General features: G+C 32.8%; 2 protein-coding genes across 2 annotated transcripts in view; one reads left to right on the top strand and one right to left on the bottom strand.

The window, feature by feature from the left end:
* Nucleotides 1–1,111: 1,111 nt before the first annotated feature.
* LOC127700042 (microfibril-associated glycoprotein 4-like) lies at nt 1,112–13,740 on the bottom strand. The gene is made up of 6 exons (XM_052203484.1): nt 13,627–13,740; nt 13,178–13,306; nt 10,463–10,593; nt 9,480–9,576; nt 8,614–8,778; nt 1,112–1,483 (listed from the first exon to the last, which is right to left on the bottom strand). Exons 1-6 carry the CDS (start codon nt 13,712–13,714, stop codon nt 1,233–1,235), a joined length of 861 nt encoding a protein of 286 aa, XP_052059444.1. The 5' UTR covers nt 13,715–13,740; the 3' UTR covers nt 1,112–1,232.
* Nucleotides 13,741–16,272: 2,532 nt separating this feature from the next.
* The window catches only part of LOC127700032 (inter-alpha-trypsin inhibitor heavy chain H3-like), a 28,594-nt gene continuing 23,528 nt past the window's right edge, over nt 16,273–21,338 (top strand). Inside the window, exon 1 of the mRNA XM_052203479.1 lies at nt 16,273–16,445. Coding sequence (XP_052059439.1) covers nt 16,383–16,445 — 63 coding nt within the window. The 5' untranslated portion in view covers nt 16,273–16,382. The remainder of the gene's footprint in view (nt 16,446–21,338) is intronic.

Genomic DNA, 21,338 nt, shown 5'->3' with positions numbered 1-21,338 from the left:
ACCATGTTTTTGTCACTTTATCACATATTTATACATAAGGTATACTTAACAGGTATGTAATACAAAAAGGAGCGGAAGATACGAAAGGGAGAATTAAAACTCATATGCCGGAGAGAGACTGACAAAATCAATGCAAAAACGAAAAACGACAAAAAGAAAAATCAACAATCTACAAAACAATATAGAAAAAACTAACGTCTGAGCAACACAAACCCTATCAAATACCGGTGATGATCTCAAGGACTCCGGAAGGGTGAGCAGATCCTGTTCAATAAGTGACACTCGTAAGGCTACTTCTATGAATGTATCAATAAGCAATATTAAATGATTAGGCATCATGGACTAGCAGACTCTTATATAAACCTATAATTACATTAGATGTATGTTTCATTACAATACGTTATTCCGATTGGCGAACTGCAATCTCGCGTTATTCCTGAATCAACTTCATTACACAATAAAATTTATCATTCATGATGACACGAGGTCCAACAATAAAGTGCACAGGTAAATTAAATAAAAACTTGATACAAATCGTGTTTTCATGATCCTAGCTAAAAAATGTAATTATAAGTATTGAATGCTTCTTTTTGTAACTTCATAGGGGTGTAAAAGCGTTGACCGTGCGCACATTTTTAGAATGAAGCGCTTCCGCGCTTCATACAAAATGTACTTCGGTCAACGCTTTTACACCCCAATGAAGTTACAAAAAGAAGCATTCAATTCTTAAAAGATATTTCCTAATTCATGTAGTAAACCATAGATCATGTTAATGTTCTAACCCTACAACTTGCCCGGATTTCTATGAAATAAAAACACGTTTTTCATGACAAAGGATGAAAAAAACATTACACAGATATCGACAAATTAAAAGGCACAAAGAACAACATTTAAACTAATTATATAAAGCACACACGCTAAAGGTATGCAAAAGGTGTATGTGATATATAAAATCCAATACTTGACGTGAGGTATAGGGCTTGAGATAAACATTTCAATGTAGAATCTATACCAGATATTTAGTAACTTTGCCAATAACAATAAAGTTATAATTACAAACCAGAGATGGCGATAAACAGTTACCCTTGAAGACATAAATGTTGAGCTTGCGAAGACCTTTTCAACACTTATTTACTTTTAAAATATATGCTTGGAATACTGAATATATCTAATTGATTACAATAAAGACTTCGATCATTATTTGTTTATTTTTAGGGATTAGGTATGTCAGTTTATGTTCTTCGGATCATCATGGTTGTTGTTTTTAGTGAGTAGTTGTGACCTTTCCATTGCAACCAGTTTATACCATCAGCATACGATTTGTGGCTTCCTTTTAGATAGAGGCCATTCAAGTTGCTTTCATGACATGCGCCGTACCACCATCCACCCTTAAACATTGCAGCGCAGTTATGTTTATATACGTCATTATCTTTATCCATCGTTGAAAATTTGTTTCCATTTTGTTGCACCTTCATAGCATCACCTACAGATTTAATAATACAACTGTCATTCATGATCATATTGTATAAAACTGAACAACATAGTACTATTTACTGGATAAAAGTATGATAATAAAGATCAGATGATGTTTAACGTCCAGTGACAAATATTACATGCATTTTGGGGCGATATGTTATATGATCTAGAAAATGAACCCTAGTTTGAAATGATCGACACGCTGAGCCTGATTTTGAACTCGCTAATACTCAAAGAAGACAACAGTCTGCAGAAACACATGTCACCATACCCGGACACATTATTCTGACACCGAGCATAGGAGACTTTCCTTTTAATTCTAAATGCCGCGTTCATTGCGGAGAAGCAACAAATAACGATATTGCAGTTTTTGGCATAGCCCGGATTTGGATCAAGCCCACGACATCCCGCACTCGAGAAGAGGCGACCGGGTTTGTTATGGATAAAAAGATATACGACATATACGTCATTGAGACAGCACCCTAATGATACAAGCGACAAAGTGTTACCTATAAATTTTATAAATAAATAATTCCGTACACTAAACAGGTATAAATACCAAATAACATTCGGTTTTGATCAGATTTCGTATTGTTCTAACTATGTTTGTTCGCCGCTCTTGGTTATTCATGCTTATATCTCTTACTTTCGATTTTCTTGCTTCCTGTTTGACTGAAGCACAACTTTTAGTTAAGCTATCTATCACAATGTTATTTTCAGTGCTAGTTCAGTCCTACAAATAGCTATAATACTTTACAAATACTTCTTTATACCATCTTTCGGCAGTTTTCGCACAAAAATGTTAAAATAATCTCACTTTTTCCAAATTATAATGACACGCGCATATTTTTCAAAACCCAATCATATTTCGTATAATTTTGAGGCTGAACCGGAATATAAAATGTAACTTACAACTATTTAAACAAGGTAAAAAACAATATAACTCTAAAACGGAACCAATTTTTCTCGTGTTCGATATTCTATAGATTTTCAAACGAAATGTCCTAACATGTTTAACCCCGCCACATTCTGTATGTGCTTTTCCAAAGTCAGGAGCCTGTAATAAAGTGGTTGTCGTTTGTTGCTGTATACATGTATCATATTTGTTTTTCGTTTTTTGTTTTATAGAAGAATATTAATTAAAACATCTTTGGATCATGATTCAACGTCTATCAAATTTCTTTTCTATACATAATAATGGTAAATACTTTAATGATTTATTACTAAAATTTTAAATTTAAACAATTCTTAGTCATATTGTTTCTACATATGACAGCAATGTAAGAAACAAATCAGTGCTGCACTTTAAAAAATCTTTTCGCAATCCAACCTTTTTTAAAATCAGGTATCTATAATTACGAGTTTATTAATAGTCCTTTAACAGAATTGTCAGTAAAATCTCGGCCATAAAACTTTTTACAGTCCCTTTAACGATTCGTTAAAAGTCGATTCGTTAAATGTCATCGTTGTATTATGCTAACGATCATTATGACGACAGATGGCGCTCGGTTTCTCTCTTCGGTGTATAAGCCTCCTGTAAGTAAGAGCACCTCCATATGGAGTATTAAATCAATTATGTACAGCACATACATATAAAAGAAAACAAATAGATAAATACTTTGTTTTATACATGTATGGCAATAAACAGGGACTCGGTTTTATGAAGAGGTGACCTCGAATAAACATGTTTGTCTACTGTACTGGTCACCACACCTGGGAGGGGGTACGTGTGTCACTTCTTTTATTAAGGTATATAGATGTGTCACTGGAATGGGATCCCTTTTCAACTTTGCAAATATATGACTGTCACTTGGCAGGAAATTTCAACTTAATATTTGACCGGGTCAAAATTAGACTAAATACATGAAATGTAAGATTGAGCCGGAAAATTCAGTCTAATATTGTTCTGGGCCGCAAATTTTGGACTAAATATATGGTGGGAGAAATAGGTTGCCACCACTTCCGGTACCCGAAATGAAAAGCATTAACAACATCCGTGTCAAGTTGAAAAAGAGATTTAACGTGAATCAAGAAGAAGACGAAGAGATTTGGCTAAGTGGATGTACTATGTTACAAAATGGTAATTTGTTGATAGCTGATTATAAGGGAGAGTGTGTACTAATATTATAATCTCAATGTTAAAATTTTGGAAAAGAATTAAGTAATCTAATGATTTCTTAATGCAAGAAGCAAATGGATGAAAAATCTTTATTTATTTGACTCTTGAGTAATGAAGAAATAAAATGTTTTATATTATGTTTGTACGTAGCAAAATAAAAATGAATGAAGTATTATTTTAAATGAGTCACTAAGTAAATGTATACTATATATTAAAACTGTATTGAAGATGCAATAGTTTGTTATAAAGTCTAAAGGAACTAGAAATCTTAACGAGAACCTAAAATGGACTACTCACATTTCCAACGTAGCCAAGAAGGCAAACTTAACACTAGGATTCCTGATAAGGAATTCGAGATATTGCCCACCAGAATGCAAGAAAACCGCATATATATTTCACTGGTCAGGTCAATAATGGAGTATGGAGCAATAGTATTGGAACCCTACACATCTACGAACATCAACAATTTGAAAGAATACAGCGACAAGCTGCGAGATTTATAACAGGAGACTACAAAACCAGAGAAGATGGTTGCGTCTCAAAAATGCTCGCCAAACTGGAACTACAAGACATACAGACAAGACGCTCAAGCCAGAAGCTGATATTTCTGTACGAGGTGGTTGAAAGGCTGGTTCCTGCTATAGAATCAGACAAATATTTAAAAAAACGCTCGTCCAAAAAGAACAATTACTGCCAAGGGATTTGACAATTATCAGTCAATAAATATTGTGGAAAAACAAAGTCAAGAACTACACAAAGTGTTTTGAGATTCCAACCAGCAAAATGCCCAAATATTATAACTCATTCTTCGTAAAAACAGTAATCGAGTGGAACCACCTTGAAGAAACTGTAGTGCGCACACCGAGCGTTGATAGCTTCAGAAACTGCTCTCGTGAACAGTCAATAAATCGACGGCGCTCTCTCTACCATTGTATTAAAGCCAGTATTGGTATACACAATGTATTTCTACAGATAAGGATACAGATCTAGAATGATTACTGGATCGACGAGACATGGCATATACTAGGGTTATAACGGTGTGATGTCCTGTTGGTGTCCCTTCTGGATATTTTGCCGTTGACCATGATCGTAAAACTATGAAACTATTTTTATTTATTACACACCTATACCAACTTTTAACCAAAGTGACACCTTACCCCTTTAACTGGTCAGAGAGAATATCTCGCCATCTCGCCATTTGCATGACAGAAGCAATTCTTGCCAATCTGCTTACCCTAATTTTATTTCTCCATGAAACTCTTCATATATGACAGCTCATTTTAGAGAGCAAAATATCAGCAATCTGTTAGATGTTATGTCTTCAAATTCTATTTATAACTTTTTGGACAGGAGAGGCGCCAAAAATGGTGTTAAAAGAATTACTTGTCGGCGAAAATTTATTTTTTGAAAAGTATTTCTACTGTCTGGTCAGAGAGAAGACCCCACAGAAACCAAGCTGTTCGCAATAATTTTATTTCTCCATGAAAATCTTTGCACAGGGATAATTTTGGAGAGCAAAATGGTGACAAACTGTGAGGAGGGGTAGCCTGTGATCCTGGCTCACTGCTCAACAGTATTGCAAGGTAGAATACAACAACATGGTTTCGTCCATTGGATATTAGAATGATTCATCGTGGGATAGCGTCATTTCTTGACAAATGGCGGGAAATATTTATATTTGTTACGAATTCATTGCAAATTATTTTTTATTTCATATGAAATGCAAATTTTGAAAAATTTATCTTAATATATAATACAAACGTTATTGATTAACATCGTGAATCAACTGTTCATTTACGATCCGATCGACGAAGTATTAGAATGGCTCAGGTTGCCAGGCTAAAAATTAAGGGGGGGGGGGGGGGGGTCGGGTGGGAGGGGGAGATACCGGGAGTACGAAACGTGAAGCAGGAATTCAGAGGGAGGGAATCGGAAATATTTGGAGAACACCCTATCGGTCGTTTTGTTTGCAACACATTTTGTAAATTTTTGTAGAACGAAAAATCAGGTGGTGGCAATTCCTAATTTAAGCCTTTTGATCAGAAAAGTTTAGTAGGCATGTACATTAACATATATATCTGTCAGCCCTTCCCCCTCAGTTGGAATAAAATGGCGGGTTTTCCAGTAATGATGTAGCCTTTTATAGCCGACTATATGGTATGGGTTTTTCTCATTGTTGAAGGCCGCGTACGTTGCCTATAATTGCTTACATCGACTTCATTTAAACTTTGGTGGATAGTTATCTCATTGGCAATCATACGGTTTATTACCACATCTCCTTATATTTTTTTATCCGAATAAATCAGTCGTCATATATATTCCGCTGATCTACGACTTCTTCGTTAACCTCGCAAGTAGGAGAGATCGATTACGTGGAGGGACTGAATTAATCGGGCTGTATTTTATATAGTTTCCATTCTCGAACGAAACGCCCCCTGTCGTCTTCAGAAAACAAAATATAACCTGGTTCCAGTATACATGCCATATAAAAATAAAAAAAATAAATTTTTCTATTTGTTTTCTTTTATATAAATGTGCTGTACATAATTGATTTAAATTACTAAGGGTATATACTCCACATGGAGGTGCTCCTACTTACACGAGGCTTATACACAGAAAAAGAAACCGAGCGCCATCTGTCGTCATAATGATCGTTAGCATAATACAACTATGACATTTAACGAATTGACATGTTTCAAGTTACAAAACATCAATATTCAAATTGACAATTTACGAATAAAGAATTTTGAAATTACAGTTACAAAACATCAATTATATACAAATTGACAATTTACGAATAAAGAATTTTGAAATTACACAGTTACAAGTTACAAATTGACAATTTACGAAATAAGAATTTTTAAATTACAAAGATACAAGTTACAAATTGACACATAACGAATTAAGAATTTTGAAATTTCACAGTTACAAGTTACAAATTGACAATTTACGAATTAAGAATTTTGACCCCGTTGGCTTTCCATATTATTGAGCCACGTGCTGACGCATGTATTAGTCTTTATATGGTCTGAACATTTTCCAACAAGCAGACTAAAACTTTTTTATACACATAAATATCCTAATGATCTTTAATCGTGTTATAAATTTGACGGTTATTTTTCAACCCGGTGTAAAATTAGAATAATTCCATACACAAATTGTTAATGTCACATAATATCTGAATTTGAGCAGAATCGTATTTCCCAAACATGTGTGTTCACCTCTAGTCCACTCTTGCTGAGTCATGCTTATATTTTGTCATTTCAATTTGCCTGCTGCTCCCTGTTTTACTGAAGCGCAAGTTGCCCTTTAATTATATCTTTCACGATGCTATTTTTAGTTCTAGTTCAGTAATTATATCCTACAATTAAGGAATGACTGTTATATTTTTTCTGTCTATGAAGAAATAAACTCCAAAATGAGGTGCACACTGAATAACCCGGTTATTTAAAAGTGTGCACCACATATTTTATGTTATTTCGAATCGACAGAAAAAATATTACAATCATTCCTTATAATTCAATTCAAATTCCATTTTTAAGGAGTAAATTTTGAAAAAAACGTTGGTGACGTCACGGTCTCATGACAACATTATGTCTATGAGCTGATAGACAAAACACTTTCAGCCAATCAGAAGACATGTTACATCAAAAATTAAATTATCTTGCTATAATGTGTTACAGATACTTCTATATTATAATCTTTCGGTAGTTTTCATAGAAAATATTCGTTCGATCTCCCATTTTTTTCGATTATTATGCCGCACGCATGATATTTCTCCGAACTTGATCATATTTATTAAAATGTTGAAGCTTTTCAGGAATGAATTATTTAACTTCCAACTATTCAGGTCCTATTGGTACTAATCTCCAATTGAACAAGGGGGGAAACCCATACAATTATTAAACGGAACCAATTTTGGAGGTCGATATTCTATAGATTAAAAGACGAAACGCCATGAAAGGGATCTTTAAATTCAAACTTCTTTGGATCATGCTTCAGCGTCCTTCAAATTTCTTTTCATTATAATTATAAATATTTAAAATATTTATTACACAAATTTTAGATTTTAACAATTCTTTGTCATATAGTTTCTACATGTGACAGCAATGTAAGAAACAGAGCAGTGTTGTTAAAAAATCTTTTTGCAGATTCACATTTAAAAAAAACCATGTTAACAGTTCAATAAAAACTTTTCACTGTCCCTTTACATAATTGTCAGTACATCTCGGCCATAAAAACTTTTTACAGTCCTTTTACAGAATTGTCAGAAAAATCTCCAATAAAAACTTTTCACAGTCGTCTTTACATAATTGTCAATAAAATCTCGCTCATTAAAACTTTTCACAGTCCCCTTTACATAATTGTCAGTACATCTCGGCCATAAAAACATTTTACAGTCCTTTTACAGAATTGTCAGAAAAATCTCCCATAAAAACTTTTCACAGTCGTCTTTACATAATTGTCAGTAAAATCTCGCTCATCAAAACTTTTCACAGTCCCCTTTACATAACTGTCAGTAAAATCTCGCTCATAAAATCTTTTCACAGTCCCTTTACAGAATTGTCAGTACAATATCGACTGCCTCACCCCTTTTTTTTTTGATATTTTTCTTCAAAACGCCGAGATCCGCCTATGTTAATGTCGAACACCAAGTTAACTACTAAGTTAATTGTGAATGGCTAAGAAGGGATAAAGAAAGCATAGTGCGCTAGCTAAGAATGTACTTAATTTTCCCTAAGTCAATTTTTAAATATAACATGAATATAATCGTTAAAGCAGACAACAATCGTTATTCAAAGTATTGGGAAAAAGGAAGAGGTTGTTTGACTGATCTAAAAAATGCTCACACGGTTCAACTTATCACTACTAAGCTCTTTGTCAAACATGAAGTATTTCTGTCAAGTAGTACTAGGGAAATCCGTGACGGACGAACGGTAGGATAGACAAGGTGAATGAAATATATCCACTCTCTAGCCTAGAGTTGGGGTATAACAATATTAAAAGGCTTTTCTCACCTGCATCCCCTGAGTAACCAGTGACATCTAATTTATATCCTGAACTTTCACTACCAACTGAGAATTTGCTATATACAGCATGTCTCTTACTGTTTTCAAAGTCTGACATGTCTATCCTAATCATGTACTTTCCTTGTGAAGTCAGCTGATGCAAGTGTTCATTTCCTGTAAGAAAATGATATATCACTGTAAATCCAAGCTAAAAAAACTGGAATAAAATAAGGTGTATTGGTAAACAAATGAGTCTGAAACATAAAATTGAATAAAAATAAGGAGTATTACTGCAAATAAGATAACTATCCACAAAAGATAGAGAATGTGACAACTAAACGTTACCGTTTGGCATTCAACGATGATCAAAACTCATACCATAAATTATAATATGCTATTAAAAGCTCAGGAAGAAAAAAATATCAATCAAGTTTAACTCCACTTAATTGTAAAGACGACGTCTGAAGCAAACTGACAAAAGCCATTATTCAAATATCTTCATTACTACAATGTTAAATTAATATCCTTTAATACCTTATTTATCTAAAGAACAAATAAATTTCCATGGATCGTATCTTAATTGACGAGCTCTATAAACAACATCACCGTAAAAATAGATATGCTTTCCCGTTTGTAATAAGAATTCTAAAGGTGAAGCAACATTTTTTTCAAACCTTTGTACTGTATCAATGAAAGAAATTATAAATATTTAGGTGAAATTACATGAATTGTGGTGTATTGTAAGACTTGATATTTTAGTTCAAATTTGGCGACGGATGGCATTCAATATCTATTACATGGTAAACCCCCAAAAGAAAAAGAAAATATTAAACTTTTTGGAAAAAAAACATGAAATTTTTAATTCATGTCATTACCTAACCAATATTCTCCTTTCATATTACCAAATCCACGTTTATACGATTCCCAGTCTCTGTAGAAATTAATTTTACCATTCATCCTCCGCTGGAATACCTACAAATCAAATTGAACCAACAGTTGTGAAACAAATATAACTAAGGTTATATGTTGTCCATTATTTTACGGAATTTTTGTTGAAATTAATTTCCGTGTTTTCCTGAAACCTGACATAAAAGAATATATTGTTTGCACCTACAATGTATATAGTAAATTATATACCTTCATTTACGAACTTCTTCTGAACAAACCGATAGATTCATCATTTCATTGTACTTTTTCATTTGCTAAGTAGCCTTTTTAAAACAGTTTTAATGTATAGTTCCATTATTCCATGATATTTTAAAGACTTGCAGGTGGGTGCATAGTTCAATGTCCTTTTTAAAAGACTTGTAGGTAGATGCATAATTCCATGACCTTTTAAAAGACTTGTAGGTGGATGCATTTACATTTGGTACCTTAAAGACCATCCTACCTTTAGTTTGTACAACAATTATTATGTTCATTGCGACTAGGTTATGTTTCTACCTGCGATCTTCAGTCTTCTTTGTGTCAACTCTCCTCTTTTCGTTGTTTATATAAATCCTGGCTTCACACATTCTTTTGATCTAATTTATCGCGGATGTTGCCTCCGTATTTTCGATTCTAGCAATGGAGTTCCTATTTTAACCCCTCTGGCTCATATTCCTAATTGCAGATTCCCACTTCTAATGTCATGTCTACAAATTAAGTTCCAAATCGTGTGTTTTTATTCTGTTGTTCTTGACATTTTCTGGTTACTTTTGCACATTTTTTGGTCACATTGGTATATAAAAAAATAATATTTTCATTGTTTATACAGTATGTGAGGAAAATCTCATGAACTTGACACCAGGCCGCTTTGTTTTAAAACGGTAGATATTAACAAAGAAAATTCGTAACATTTGAATTAATTCATACTCACTGTCCAGCCGCCACCATACTTCTCCATTTCACAGAAAACGCTGAAACCGGAAGTCTTGTCAGGGTAAATCTTGTAGATTCCACTTTTACACGAAGATTTATCCAAGTCATTACAGTCAGATGGTCTCTTGACTACAATTAATGTATGTAGAATTTGCTGAATGATTGATTTAATTGGATATTACTCTAATTCAAATTTAGATATTCAGCCTAAAATCTTTTTGAAATTCTTACACAATTATTCTAACAAAAGTTATAAGTTAGGATGGCCTTAAAAATATTGTGATGAAGTTTACTCAACCAGTGGTGTCAATCAGATACAAATTCTAAAATAAATCTAAAGATCTACTCCAAAATATATAATTGAAATCATAACAGTTTGCAAAAATAAAAAAATAAAAAAGTTTTAAGTTTTCTTTTGTTTACACTAGTACTACGTATACTATTCTCAAGCTCAATCGAAAGATCGACTTCATCTTCTCATTCAACACTGCTTTTTTTCAAATTTGAGAATCGTAGAAACAAGAGATTTGTATCATTGATACTATCTATTAGTCTAGTGATCAAATTATGAAGATGTAAACAAATACAGATTTTGTTTTAAGTCACGAACAATACTACTCCGTGAAGAACCACTTTGAATCCAACAAGAGAAAATACGAAAACGATATCATCATAATGCAGGCCTTTTTAATAATCGTGTAACATATTTCCAGAACTGATATTTCAAAAAACAGGGGTATTCCAATGGGTACTAATTGTGCACTCATACTGGACGCTTTGTTTTCATATGAAGCATAATTATTACGAATTCTCTTCAACGACAAAAAGAAAAAGGATTTTGCCAAATTCTTAAAGCGTTAGAACCAATTTCCTATGAAATTATTATACACCTTGGCAATTTTCAAAAACTCTTCCAGTCTTTCTTAAATTGACAGCATCAGCTCCATGTGTGTAATTTGAGCTTCTAACAATATCATGACTTATTTCTAAACAGGTGAACAAGTTATATACGCCTAAAGTCAGCTCAAAACCGCAAAGTTTACAGCTGGTTTTGGATTTTTTTTAGTATTTAACCAAAAGATGTATAAGGAGAATCAAACACATGTTCTGTTGAAAGCAATGCTAAATATAATTGTCTTTTTGATACAAACTATTTCGTTTTGAATAGTGACGTCATTTGGTTCCAAAGTTTACAACAAAAAAAAACAATTTTATAATAAAATATCTAAAAAAGCATTTTGTTGCGCTGAATTACTTTTGGATTTTACAGAAAAGACTCTTTTACAATAAGTATTCAAATTCGAGGAGATTTGACAACTCTTTTGTTTTGACTCTATGAGGGAAATAAATACAGAAGGAATTGGCCCTACCTCTTGCATGTTCTGATATATTTAAGATGTCTTGTAACTCGATGACATACATTTCCAGATGCGATTCCAGGATTAAAAAAATATGGGGGAACAAGGCAACGTTTTGATTTTGACATGTCAAAAGTCTATACATCAACTATATATGTATCTCCATAAGGGGGCGGGGGCCCTTGTCCGCCTTAGATTCACCTCAGATTTCAGTGAGTGCTTGCATCCCATATACCCCATTGAACTTGAAATTAAGGATACTATTGAAACTGGATAGTCTCGAGCTTCAAAACTTGATTTTATAAATGAAATTGACATAGATGGACGACTTAAACTAGGATCTACGGCAAACGTGACGATATTAGTTTTCACATTGTCAATTACCAATATCATCGGCTTAGTAGCTTCTGTCCCTTTGTATTATTTAACAGATCTCAATTAATAAGTTACGCTCGTTCATTTTAAAATTATATGGACTTATCAGGGGTGTGGTCCTAACGCAAAAACTACTCCAGCACGATTATCAGAAAGAACGACTAAAAAAAAGTTGTACGTTCACCATTACGAATTGATTGACCGATACATGGTGCCTGCGTATCGACTCTCGATAGATATGTTTTCGTCGTATCAGTTTTTGAGGTAACAAAAAAGACGTCTTATCTGTGAATTCATCGATTGTGTTCTATTCTATCTTAGGATATTTTGACTGAGTCTGGATTCTCAAGAGACACTTACCCGAAAATTTTATCTTGATATATAAATTCAAATAGGATTAACAAGATTTTTACATAGGTAAACAGCAGTTGCCACTTATCCAAAATTAAACATTTTGCAGGCTATACTGTTTATTATGTAATTGAAAATATATATATATATATATATATATATAAAAGTAATAAAACGCAAACCAATGCTTTTATCTCTTATTTTAAGAGCAAAGATGTACTATGCTGTATCGAGCTACTGAGATAGAAACAGAGAATGGTAGAGCGAACTCCATGTATGATAACTCAGAAAACATGTTTCAATACTAAAGTTACACTCGATATCGATAGTGCATCCACCAAACCAGGACTTTGACCGTACGGCAGTACATTTCTCTTAAGATAATTTGTCTCACTGTCTGTTTAAAATGAGGATAAAATTTGGGATTGGGTATTTGTCAGTCAGACTGCAGCTCAGATTAAAAACAAATACCGACAATAGAACCTGGTCTAATTACCCATTCGAGTGAAAAAAAGGAAAACAACACATTATAAATTTCAAACGTCAAAATACACGTAACAATCACGAATTCAATAGTTGATTTACTATCTCAATAAATTTAAACATTATGAAGTATTATAAAATGTTACCTTTACACGCCCCTTGCTCTTCCTCCAAATCTTCATTATCGTTATTGCACTCCTTGTTTTGTTTACATCCACATCTATTGGAAAGTAGTTCTACAACTTTGTCAGCTGTCTCACCGTGAAAGGTCACACCTTCAAATAAAGTTTGAAATGCATTTTAAACCTGAGTTTAGGAAACATTTCACATATAAACGATTTTATACCATTCATAATTATATGGGAACAACTATGTGAACTTTTATTATTTGCATATTCAAGATATTTCGCCGGATTTAAGAATATTTCCACGAAACTAAAATATTTAAGACATGTCAAATATCATGTCATATTTTTTACAATATATTATCAATGTTTTACATAATTTTGTATGCCTATCGTTACGTTAGAAAAATTATGATTTACCGCGACATAAAACACATTTTTCTTGAATAACATATAACAAATTAATTTACCCGACTGGCATTTCTTATCATTGAAGTCATCCGCAAAGGAATGACTAACAACCAATACAGTAAACAACAGTACCGACCACATAGTCATTATGATATCTTAGTGAACTGTGTCCTAAAAAATAAATATTATCTTATTATTTTAGGAACTGTTTATATAGATTCACATGTAACCAAATACACTCCATATGCTACATATAAACATTAACTCTAAATATCTAGTTTTCATTACAAAGGGATTGTCTGGAACTCTTTTGGTAAAGTTCCAATCGCAAATAGTACGTGTGATTTTATTAATAAATTGAAGAATTAAATCCTTCGAACTTGCATATGTTATCATTAATTTGACCGATTGATGCCAATAATTGCTTAACGTCGAATGGACAAAAAATAAATGTATATTCAGGACGAGAACAAACTTATAGATCTTTGAATATTGTTTTTATTTGTACAAATATTGATTTTGTAATCAGTAAATTAAAACCTTACTTAATATCATTGTTATTCACATATGCACATTCACGGTACTACCTTCGGTCGATACCTATATTTTGGCATTGCACAAAGTCATGTTTTTCTCTGAATCGGACACTAAATCCATTGGATGTTGGATGTGTACTGATTAATATTTTAATCTTAGATACATGTTTTTTTTTTATTAGTTGTTATTGGCTGCAAGTACTCTCAGATCTGTATTTTGTGTCTTTTTTGTTGTTAGGGATGAATAAATACCCTGCATCGTCTGGTCTGTATTTTTATTAAATGTTTTTTCTGCTTTGTATCGATCTGATGAGTTTGAAACGCCCTTTTCAACTGATTTTTATAGTTTGTTCTTATGTTGTGCTTTAACACCACTGTCCTAGGTTCAGGGAGGGTTGAGCGCTCACAAACATGTTTAACCCCGCTATATTCTTCTTGTGCCTGTCCCAAGTCAGGAGCCTGTAGTTAAGAGGTTGTCATTGGTTCATGTCTGTCATTTGTTTTTTCGTAATTGTTTTGTTTTAAATAAGGCCGTTAGTTTTCTCAATTGAATTGTTTCATATTTTTCATGTTGGGGCCTTTTATAGCTGACTATACGGTATGGGTTATTCTTATTGGTGAAGGCCTTTCAGTTGCCTATAATTGCTTACATCCACTTCATTTGGACTTTGGTTGATACTTGTCTCATTGGCAATCATACCACATCTCCTTATTTTTATGATAATAAAAATGATAGGTAAAGGTTCTGCAAAGTGAGTTGATTGGGATGAAAGGCGGAAATTTTGAACAAGCACTTCTATAAACATGGAAATGTTGGATAGAGACATATATTGTGTCTTTCTGCATGAAGGTTGAGTACGGAACACTAACAGATTTGCTGCAGGGGTTCCATAACATACATAAAGCATGACACTCTGTCGACATGAAGCATCGGATTAAACGTCCCCATTCCGACATCATCAGAAACAAATACCAAAGTAACACTTTGTTTGAAGTATTACAAATTAAAAAGACTGTTAAAGAATATAATAAGTATATTCGCTGCTAACATTAAAGGAAAACATTTTCATTAATGAAAACTTACAAAATGTATGATGTATCAAAATTATGATAAACAATAAACTTTTTCCAAGATGTGTCAGGATTTTTTGATAAACATGAAAAATAACCTGAATAAAAATTCAAACGGAATTAATATAATTCGAAAGTAATTTTGTAGAAGTATATTTAATTTTTTTTAAGATGCCGAGTTATATGAGGTTGAGGGACAAAATATGTTAATGCATCGTCTATGGTAAAGACCGAGATGTTACAAAATGTAAGGAAATGTTGAAAATAAGATTATCCGTACACCCTGGAATGGTTTGTTAACAAAGAAATGGGATGAGTTAAACATGTGGTAATACTCTATTTGTTTAACATGATTAATTAGTTTTTGTTTGCTAAACGTCCTGTGGTAATTATTGCATGCATATTCAGGACGATGCTTAACATAACATTTATAGACAACTGTATTTTCCTTAAATGATATATTAAATTAATATCTATGAATATTAAAGGGTTCCAGTTAAGTCGATACCAGCTAGAAGACGTCTCAAATGTGTTTCTGCTAGACTAGCACTCTACAGTTTATCATTCATTAAAATATTTAACAGTAATTGGCAAGATGAAGGGCGCAAATAAGGTTGGAACCCCCCTCTTTTTGACGATCAATGCATTTGAATGGGGACATATAGTTGGAACCCCCTTTATCCTGGGTTGGGAATCCCCCCGCCCCCTTTTAAGAATGACTGGATCCGCCCCTGAGTTTCCTCTCGTAGGTAGTAAATAACATAATTAATACATTGTACTGCCCGCTGTTAGCGTGATTGTTTTCCTCAGAGTCAATCAAACGTTATATTTCCTAACTCAACAATTCTAATGTAGTCAATAAAATTAAAATTAAATTGTACGTAGCGTTTAACTTTTTGAAGACTGAATATTATCTCGCATTATTCAATACGTTTAAGAAATTGAAATGGCTCGTTATATAATTTTGGCTTATAATCCGATTTATCGAAATACTTAAACTACAAACAAATATAATAGACATTATGCCTAGATCTTCATTCCTATTAACAGTTACAGGTATAATCAGTATAAGTGCACACGACTGCGTAGTTAGAAGTAGGGAAATATCTACTTACATCTTGCATAATTGTCATTCAATCTTTAAGACTTGAGATACAAATAGATGTTTGTGTGAACCGTTATCAATCTACACCAATTCATGCAACAACATGGATGCAAGATTTACATGTTTAGTTTTTCTGTTGTTTACAGTTGTAAATTCCAAAAGTAATGTAAGTTTTTAATTTTGTTGTTTTTATTATAATACATCGTTTACATATATTTGTGGGTAGTATAGTATGGTATCAATTATAAAACATTTATATCAAGAAATAAGTAGAAGTAAAGAATAAGCATATCTTTTACTAGAAATAGGGGTCACATTTCTTTATTTCTGATTCGTTTCTAAGTACAACACAGAAGGAATTTGAAGCATACTTCATAATGAGACATCATTGACGTTCACAAACGTTGATTTTTTACAGTGAACACGCAGAAGTGATATAAAAATAAGGAAATGCGGTATGAGTGTTTGCTAATATATACTTCGGTACTTGCATGAAAATACGGATGTTGTGTTATCAAGATTTTGGAAATTATTTTAAATTAAGGACTGTATCTCTTTAATGCAAAGCTCTAATTCCTTGTCCGGCTTTTTCTATACATTTTGTCTTTTTTGGTTTATAAGCCCGTCAGTGTTAACACAAGCTAAGAATTTTCAAATATTTTGGCCTCGAGAATCACTGAAGAGATATTTATCGTCGAAATGCGCATCTGGTGCAGAAAAAATTGGTACCGTTTATGTTATTATAGTTGGTCAGTGCTTCAGTGCTGGCATGTTTTACTACATGCATGTCGATATTAATGGAAATGAACAGACTGGGGTCACAAAACTACACCCAATTGTTGAAAAGGGACCTACTTTGTATATTTTGCACAAAATTACTTCATTACACTATTTATATTCCTTTCCTTAATTCTATATAATTGAGCTATACAAGGAAATCGTATCCTCCCTTCTCGGGAATAACGCCTTTATTCATGTTTAATCTTTGATGGTTTAGAAATTTCTATATAGGTCCTTACTATATGATTTATGTTAACTTGAGTACATACTAGAAATAAGCCGTAATGTTTTTAGAACTCCAAATGCACTATTACAAAAAGCTGTGATACTGTGAAGTTTAGCAAAATTTATTTGAAAGACTTTTTAAAATTACCTTCCTGTGACATAATTTCAAGCGAAATTGGCCCTACCTCAAAGTTTGATAAGGATAATTTATTTTGGAAACCTAAATCAAGAAAATACAAGAATTTTCAATATTTCCACGCAGAATGCAACTGAACGAATAGTACTGCCTACATTAAAAATGCTGAAAAACACATGCATTGAAAGGAAACAATCTTCTTGTTGACCGCTTAGAACATCAAATCATTCACGTAAAATATGAGTCCTTTTTTCCTTTTTTAGTTTGAAAAGTGGAATGACTCATTTTTCATTTATTTATATATTTCCTAAATATGAATCAACACTATGCACTTGACATTTTTATTAACAGTACATATATTGTATAGGTTGCAATCAAGTGGTAAGAAGTAATTATTTCTTTCCGATATACAAGCTGATAATATCTCTTGTCCAGAGTTGTTCAAGTCTCCACTAAACCTACTTAATTTTAATCCTGTTGAATTTAATATGAAGTATTTATAATTTCACAGCATTTTAGAGACATACCTTTCTTCAGAAGATATAGTTTTTAATTTGATGATATCACCACACAACTGTTTTTCAATACTCAGATGTAGCTAGCGTGATCGACAAAGAATTCCATCATCTTCAACTTCAAGTGTGTCTCTTCTCTATGTGAAAGACCTCATTGACATTAAGATTTATGACACGAAGAACTGCAATAAAAGAGTTAATCCTTTGCCCTTTGCCTTTCTATTCCGATATATCAACAGAGTTTAAATTGTCTCTAGTGATGTGTGAAGGCCGTAAAAAATCTTCGTTCTAGAGTGTTTGCTCATATATTATCATGAGTAATGACGTATTCATTCATAAGATGTCTTCTCTCATACAGTCAAATAAATATTACTTCAGTTTTCTCTTTCTGACACGTTTTTGATTGAAATTGTTGTGCACTTCACCCGAGTTATTTCCCTTATTCATAACTTATTTTTAATCTTGATGTGTCCCTTGGTTTTGTAAATGCTTATAATGTTTCTTTATTTTGTGCAGATTGTCTGGCACTTTATGACAGCATTGGTTAGATTATCTTTTTCGATATAACTTATAATCATTGATTGTTCCCTGTTATATGATCGACAGAGACAAAGAACCATAGCCAGGTCGTCTAACATTTGTAGTGAGGTGCACGTGTGATCTTCTGTTCAATGTTCAAGGTCTCTTTTTGACCTAGGGATGAAAACGGCAATACAAACCTTATTTCTTTGATTGACATTTGTCAAGCGCATTTGTGATTTTGTACCTTTCGTTTCCACAATAGTTTTCTCGATATAAAAATAAGGAGATGTGGTATGATTGCCAATGAGACAACTGTCCACCCAAGTTCAAATGAAAAGGATGTAAGCAATTATAGGCAATCGTACGGCCTTTAACAATGAGAAAACCCCATACCGTATAGTCAGCTTTAATATTTGATTATATCGAAATATACCAGATACCATTATTTAGTCTCAAATCTCTATATCATACCAAAGCCTTAGATATTGAAATCCACAAATATTATAATGTCTTCATGATATAACTTTAATTAGTTTGCTATGATATTATTCTCAACAAAGCAACTCTAATTGCTCAAGAGTTATGCTTTAGGTGTTGAACTTACTTAACCAGCAATTAGGACCTCTCGTTCTAAACATTGCATAATTATATAATGACCAGTGTTTTTTCGGATACAATTGAGTCAAACACACAATAACTTTTTTACCACTCTTTTTTTCCGATACACCTTTATTGTAATAAATTTCACATAAATTTGAATAAATATGGACAAAGGTGTATAAATCAACAAGACAGTAGCCAATCAAAACGATGACATTAGAAAACAATATTTTTATCCTTTTTTACGACTCTCACATACATTTATCAATTATGGACTATTAACGAGGTAAACACGTTATCACTGTGTATCATCGCCACCGGAAATTGGGTACTAACGAAGCGGAGATTAATGGAAAAAAAAGTAAACAAGGTAAGAATTCATTCAATTTAAAGCATTTCTACTTATTTGACGAGGGTACCGCTTAAGAAATGATTTTCTGATATATAATTCTTTAAATTATTAGGCCGATAAGTACAAAATTAAGACAAGATTTTGTGTTATACTCAGAACTTGCCACTTAGTACCTGAAAATTTCGAGGTCGATCGTCCTCTGTCGCCCCATTGGCAAGATATTCAACTTTTTTTCATTATTTTTCCAGACACTTTTTTAGATTATTATAGTGTGGCATCATATATACTGAAATTTGTTGTCAAAATGAACGTTTTTAAAGAATATAGACCATAGAAAATAAAGTCTAGGGTACGGCAACTTGCTCATGTTGACAAATTTACTGTATGGCAACTTGTTTTCAACTGTATGGCAACTTGCTAATTTCAAAATATTTATTTGCCGTCTTTTTAAAGAAAATAAAGTGTTAGGTTCAAATATCTAATTATGCATTTGATAAAAATACAATTCGCTTGACACCATTTAAGATGTATACACAATATAAGGCTTGAACACAGTCCTATTACATCTTTTACATACCTGATGTATACAATATGAATACGGTATATACAAAAGCTGGCAAATGTTGTAACTTTCGGAAAGGCATGTCACTGTTTTACTGGCCTGTTGTTCTGCCCTGACGTAGCGTTAAATGTTACACATGTCCGTCCGACCCGTCTCTCCCGTCCGTCATGAAAGTCCCAATAATTGGTTTCCGTTCTCTAACTTTAGTATGCCTTAACCAAATGTTTTAAAACTTACACGAAATGCTTATCACCACAGATCAAGTTATAAATTGGGTAGCGTCACTGTTACCGTTCTTGAGTTATGCCCTTTTATAAATGAAAAAAAAAGCTAAAGCTGTCGTTTCTGTTCTCAAACTTTAGATTGCCTCAACCAAATGTTTTAACCATACAACATTAGTCAGCATTTGCATATAAGTGATGAACATTTCGGGGATGGGTTGTGGGTGGAGGGAAGGTAGGAGGTAATGGCAGGAGAATTTTTCCGCATTGAATATTTAGAACCATTAAGTGAATGAATTCTCTTTCAACTTTCAGATAAAATGAAATATAAATGAATAATCATTCTCTGCAAAAAAAAAATGTTGTATTGCTACACCACGGCACCATGTTAAGGGAGGTTTGAGTGCTCACAAACATGTTTAAGCCCGCCTCAATTTGTATGTGTCTGTCCCTGGTCAGGAACATGTAATATAGCGGCTGTCGTAAGTTGCTGCCTGACATATTTGTTTATGATTTTGTCATAAATCAGGCAATTTTGATACGGTATGGGTTTTGTTCATTGTGAAGTGTATTGTAACCAATAGTTGGTCAAATCTATTTCATTTGGACTTTGTTTGAAAGTCCTCTCAGTGAAAACCATTCCACGTCTCCTTTTTCGATTAATGTTATTGTTTTATTTGTAAAAGGCAGATACAGCCATAAGACTAAAGAACATTAATTTTCTAAAAAAAAAATATTAACCTAGTTAGATTAATCATTTTTGGAAAGAATGAAAGAAGAATCCGATACAAGGGATACAAATCCGGCTGTGGCTACGACATAAACTATTTATATAAACTTTCTACTTGAGAATAAAGATGACCTTGTATGAAGTTTTTTTTTGGTTGTCATCTTGATATTATATACTTATTAATACAATTCACAAAAGCTATCATCTTTGACTTGTAAGTTTAAAGAATTATAATGAAATAACATCTAATAAGGACAGGTTGAAATATTTTTGAATCCTGATGGTGCATACTCATAAATTCTTTTGGAAAAATCCACGTAAATTTAAATGTTGATTTGATAGCGTTCATTTATTTATTTGCCTTCTTAAACAGTTTTCAGTGTTAAAATACCGAAATCGGTAAATTCTTATCGTGA

This window comes from Mytilus californianus, unplaced genomic scaffold (assembly GCF_021869535.1).
Source record: "Mytilus californianus isolate M0D057914Y unplaced genomic scaffold, xbMytCali1.0.p SCAF_47, whole genome shotgun sequence".
In the NCBI taxonomy this organism is placed as follows: domain Eukaryota; kingdom Metazoa; phylum Mollusca; class Bivalvia; order Mytilida; family Mytilidae; genus Mytilus; species Mytilus californianus.
This window is presented reverse-complemented; position numbering and strand designations above follow the sequence as displayed.